The sequence below is a fragment of the Rhinatrema bivittatum genome, chromosome 8 (genome assembly GCF_901001135.1).
Source record: "Rhinatrema bivittatum chromosome 8, aRhiBiv1.1, whole genome shotgun sequence".
Lineage (NCBI taxonomy): Eukaryota > Metazoa > Chordata > Amphibia > Gymnophiona > Rhinatrematidae > Rhinatrema > Rhinatrema bivittatum.
Window position 1 is genome coordinate 145,857,767 of NC_042622.1, and position 6,000 is coordinate 145,863,766.

At 48.2% G+C, this 6,000-nt stretch overlaps 1 protein-coding gene across 1 annotated transcript in view; it reads right to left on the minus strand.

Annotated features, from left to right (window-relative positions):
* Positions 1-3,688, minus strand: part of LOC115096856 (atypical kinase COQ8A, mitochondrial-like) — a 53,248-nt gene extending 49,560 nt beyond the window's left edge. Inside the window, exons 1-2 of the mRNA XM_029612060.1 lie at positions 3,540-3,688; positions 132-262 (exon numbers count right to left, since the gene is read on the minus strand). Coding sequence (XP_029467920.1) covers positions 132-260 — 129 coding nt within the window. The 5' untranslated portion in view covers positions 261-262; positions 3,540-3,688. The remainder of the gene's footprint in view (positions 1-131; positions 263-3,539) is intronic.
* Positions 3,689-6,000: the final 2,312 nt, after the last annotated feature.

The window sequence follows — 6,000 nt, forward strand, 5'->3', positions numbered from 1 at the left end:
ATTCAACAGTTGCCAAAAGTTACACAAAACACTGGACAACCATCAATGACAAGTTTAACAAACTAGCCATACAATGCACTGGAGCTGGAAAACTCTTCCTACTGCTGAGATGGTGCATAAAGATTTCTTACCCTGGTTTGGCTGGCCATCCTCGAACTTCGCATGGTGGCATCTGGAAGAGCATACTTCAGTGGAGAGGGTGGGGAATCAGCTAGTGTCCTGCCTGCCAGCGGAAGGCCTCTCTTCAATAAGGAAGCCATACCTGCAGGAAGCAGCAGATACAGGCATTACTTAACGCCATCTCACCTACCATTCAACATGGGCCCGTACGTCAGTCATAGGACCTCCCTCTGTTAAGACTTATTGGGTTAAAAGTAAGGCACCCGATTTGAAGTCAGGCACAGAACATGGCTATTTGCCAACACAAGGTACCCAGTACGAAGGGACGGATTTAGGATCTGGGTTGCCCTAGGCCAGTGATGGCCAACCTTTTGAGCTCAGTGTGTCAAAATTCATAAAAAAACCGAGCATAACTCGGGTGGTGTGTCACTTCTAGAAAAATCCATAATTTAGTGATATTTGTAGCTCTAATCAATAACAAAGTTATAATTTTAATATATATACTGTATTTATTAATAAAGCAAAAACAAATAATTCTTTACCTTACCTGCTTAGTGACTTTTTTGTTGCTGAATTTCATTGGCTAAATCTTCAATTGAAGGTTGGTATTTCGTACACTTCAAGTCCAAGCAAGCGTTACAAACTTCATCTGTCAGTTGATTTTTTATTGGCTCCCATTCATGTTCACAACACTCCCTCCCCAACTCACAGGCATGCACACATTCATTCTCACACACACAGACCCCCAGGCAGGCACCCATGCATTCACACACATACACCCCCAGGCAGAGTCCCATTCATTCACATTCACACACTAAAGGCAGACCCCCCCCTCGCTTTCTTTTGCCAGCAACCTCAGAACCTCTCTCATTCCTCTGCTGCCACTGTCACTGATGCCGCGTGGCTATTGCGGAGGTGGCGATTGCTGCTACTGACACTGAAGTCCATTCTGCTGCCTCCTCTGTGCAGGCCCCGTGGGCTTCCACTTTCTCCATGCTGATCTCGATCCGTAGAGAAAGTGCTATTCTTGCACATTCCCAAAGATTACATGTGCCAATCACTAAAAAGTAATTATTTTTTTTTTGCCTTTGCTGTCTGATCTTAGTTTTCTAATTGGTTGGTCACAGGCTTTTTTTTCACCTTCCCTTTCTTATTTTTTTGCCAATTCCTTTTATATTGTCTTTTTTTCTGTTTCTTTTTTCTCCATCTTCTTCCCTCAAACACAGTCAGGTTCTCATTCTCACATGCATTTCTCTCTCACACACACAGGCTCTCACTGGCACATGCTCTCTCTCATACAATCATTCATACACACAGGCTCTCACTGGCACATGCTCTCTCTCATACAATCATTCATACACACAGGCTCTCACTGGCACATGCTCTCTCTCATACAATCATTCATACACACAGGCTCTCACTGGCACATGCTCTCTCTCATACAATCATTCATACACACAGGCTCTCACTGGCACATGCTCTCTCTCATACAATCATTCATACACACAGGCTCTCACTGGCACATGCTCTCTCATACAATCATTCATACACACAGGCTCTCACTGGCACAAGCTCTCTCTCTCTCTCTCTCTCACACACACACACACACACACACACACAGAGGCTCTCACATGCTGTCTCTGCAAACATTCAGGTCCTCTCTCTCAACTCACCTCATACACGCACTCTACGGGCCCTCAGCCTCTCTCTCACCTCTGGGTCTCCTCTTCGCGGGTCGCCGCAGGATGGGCTCTGCAGCGGCCCTGATCTTCTTGGGCCGCGGCAGCCCTTCTACTGGGCCTCTTCCTCTTCTTGGGCCGCTGCGACTTGGGATTCGCAGCGACCCGCGGCGGCTCCTCCTCTTCTGCACGCGCTGATTCTCTTCCTCCTTCCTGCCCACGCGGCTCCGGCAACGTTTACTTCTGGGGCCGCACAGGCAGGAAGGAGGAGCATCAGCGCGTTTGAACGCGATCTTTGTCTTGAGCCTCATCGCTGCGACGCATGAGCTTCCCTGCGCCCGGGGGCATTGGTGGAGGGTAGGGGGAAACTAAAAAACACATTTTAAAGGGTCGGCGCAGCTGAAAAAGAAAAGGCTCGGCGCAGCCGATAAAAAAAAAAAAAATTCCTAATAGTTCTTGAAACGCTGCGCGTCAGCCAAAACGACTCGGCGTGTCACCTCTGACACGCGTGTCATAGGTTAGCCATCACTGCCCTAGGCACTTATAGTGCTTTAAAACTCCACTTCCTGTAAGGGTCTGTTACAAGGTAGGAGAGGGCTGTTTTCTGCTGAATGAGATTCACCAGAGCTGAAAGGTAGCAAATCTTAGTCAGCCTGCTGCCCCTAAATGTTTGCTGCTCTAGGCACAAGCAAATCCAGGGATGCTGGTATGTTACATTTGAAAGTTGGGTTTGCTATGGAAGTAAACATCCGTGACTACACTTAGGGGGTGCAAAGTTAGGTGTTAGGTATGGTAAAGTATGATGTACATCAAATAAATTGCCCCCGCCCCCCAAATGCTCATTTTTATGCAGACAGGTTTGGGCGCACTATGAAAGTACACACAATTTTAGGTGCCTAAAAATCCTGTTACTTGCATACAGCTGACTGACGAGAGTCAATTCTATTTTTGCCCATGTAATAGGTGACTAAAGGACGATCTACTAAAGAGATTTTCTAATTTTGTGCCTAAAAGAAAAAGATTAATACATCAGGCCCTAAATCTTTAAAACTGTACCCCATATATTAAGATTTCTAAAAAGGTTGGGGGAAAATAGCCCCCTGTAGCCCAAACTCTGCAGGGGGCTGTCTCCCCTGTAACTCCCAGGTCCTCGCCCTATATCCCCTGATCCCTAGGAAGGTAGGACCATCTCCCCTGCACTTCCCAGATCCTCGCCCTATAATCCCCCAATCCCTTTGCATGGGACAGTCTCCCCTAAAAACCTTAGAAACTCTCCCTATAACCCCAAATCCCTGAGCTTTTCCCGTTTAACACCAGATCCCTATGCATAAAGGACTGTCTCTCCTCTGTAACTTCCGATCGTTCGTCGCCCTATTATTACGATCCTTGTGCACGGAAACTGTTTCCCTGCAACTCCCAGATTCTCACTCTATAACCCCTGATCCATGCAGGGGGTGAAGGGGGGGGGGGGGTGTCAAGATCCTCCTCAGGGCCTCGCTTGATAACCTCCGATCCCTATTCGGAGTGGGAAGGAAGAACACATCTCTATGTATGGGAGCACAGTCTCCCCTGTAACCGATCGATTCTCGCCATATTAATTCCAGAACCCAGGCCGTGGGAGACAGTTCCCACCCCTCCCCACTTTAACATCAGATCCCTGTGCATGGGATGGAGGATGGGGCATAATTTCTCCTGAAGCCCCCGATCCCTCTGCTTGGAGGAACCCCCGCGTATCCTCACCTTACTTGCTGCACCAAAGGACAGAGGTCGCTCGGGTTCTGGCTGCGGGAACAAGACGCTTTACCCAGACTCCCGCCCCCTTTTTTGTTGTTTCTCAGCCGCAGCCTGTTTACCGTTCCCGGGACCCGCCCGCACGGTGATGTAATAGGTGGGATCGACCAATCCTGACGGACAACGGCTAGTACAGACGTTTGCTCTCGGTGCACGTACAGCATGCAGCAAGCGTAGGGGAGAGAGGCGGGGGAAGCTAGGCACGTACCTACATGCAGCATTGCAGTGGTGTGCACCTATTATTCTGCATGCATGTTGAATGCAACACGCCACGAGCTTGCACACCCTTCTAGAATGTTATATATTAAACTACAGAAATGCGCGGACACGCACACACATATACACCCTACATGCATATTAGGTGTAGCGCTGCAGGAGTATGCACACGTTCTGCATCCTTATGTGCACCACAGCAGGTAAATGCCTTGTAGCACTATAGAAATGCTCAGTATTAGTAGTACTATGCACATAAGGGAACATTTTAAAAGCCCTGTGCACGGCAAATCTGGGAGATACACGCGTGACTGGGATGCATGCAGGCCGCATAGATTTGAGAGGCCTGCAGTCACGTACGTACCGGTAGGCGCAATGAAAAGGATTTTGCAAAAAGGGGCGGGACATGGGCAGACCAGGACAGAGCCATTAAGTCCGAGTCGAGCACAAGCGCACGCCAGGATCCAACAACGGTATAAGTTGCTGATGCTATGGATTGTGAGTAAGTAGTAAAATAAAAACATTTAGGGTAGTCAGCAGGGTTTTAAGGGTCGGGGTTAGTAGGGTAAAAGGGAGGCAGGATAGGTAGGGGGTTTAGGAACTCCATTCCTTTACTGGGGCGAACTGGGAGGAACAGGGAAATAGGCCCTAATGCATCGCCGCACACATCTACTAAAATCCCCCCACTTATGGGCATGAGATAGCATTCGCGCGCCAATATAAAATCGTGCCAATCTCGGCCCTGACTTCTACCTCGTTTGCGCCACTGACTGTGTACTTCTCAGGGCCGCAAGCAACATGTGCCCGATGAATCTTTGCGAATCTTTGCCGCGAGAAGGATAAGTTCTGCTCCGGCACCACATGGATGCTGTTCGGCGCCCCATAAGGGTTGGCGCCCCATAAGGGTTGGCGCCATAGGTGATCGCTAGTTCGCCTAATGGACCCGTTGGCCTTGGGTATACATATTCAGATCCTCCAGCCTCTCCTCATAGGTCTTCCAGTACAGACCCCCACACCATTTTGGTTGCCCTTCCCTGGACCGCCTCTGTCCTGTCTCAATCCTATTTTAGATACGGTCTCCAGAACTGAACACAGTTCTCCAGGTGAGGCCTCACCAAGGACCTGTACAAGGGCATAATCACCTCCTTTTTCTTACTGGTTATTCCTCTCTCTGTGCAGCCCAGCATTTTTCTGGATGTGGCTATCACCTTGCCATTGCTTTGCTGCCTTCAAATCGCCAGACCCTATCACCCCTAAGCAAAGTTCCCGCTAAGCTGAGCATGTAAGCGATTGCTCATGCATTTCAGAGCATCGCTCACAGGTTTAATATGGTCGCTTGCATAAATTGGTCTTTGTGCTTTATACAGAAATTCACCGCTAATACTGGAGCTCAAAAATTGTTGGTTTAAAAAAACACGAAAAAAAAATATTTGCACACAACTAGTCAGTCCTTGGAGAGAGCAGGGCCCTAAGCCCCTTTACCAGTCCACGCACATTAGACTTTCACCCCCCATCACATACTGCACTTTTAGATTACCGCACCCCAGATAGTTTCCTGCACTTCTTGGCATTGAATCCCAGCTGCCAAGTTTCGACCACTCTTCAAGGGGTTAGTAGGGTAAAAGGGAGGCAGGTTAGGTAGGGGGTTTAGGAAGTCCACTCCTTTACAGGGGCGAACTGGGAGGGGTCAGGGAAATAGGCCCTAATGCATCTCGCCGCACGCATCTACTAAAATCCTCCCACTCACTTGTCATTCTCTGTACTGCTTCTGTTGCAGATCATAGTATCATCCTCAGATAGACAAACTTTACCTTCCATCCCTTCAACCATATTGCTTACGAAGATATTGAACAGAACCAGTCTCTGTGGCACTCAACACCATTCTCTCTTCAGAGCAGGTTCCATGTACCATTACACGCTGTGCCCCGTCAGTCAACCAGCTTTGTAATCCACTCCCAAACTTCTCACTCAATTCACAAAACTCCTATGCTGGACCGTATCAAAAGCTTTGCTGAAATCCATGTAAATTACATCAAGCACTCTTCCTTGGTCCAATTCTCTGATCACCCAATAAAAAAAAAAAAATCAATCAGATTTGGCTGACAGGACCTTCCCCTGGTGAATCCATGCTGCCTAGAGTCCAGAAACCCACTGGATTGTAGATAGTTCACTATCCTTTCCTTCAGTAGAGATTCCA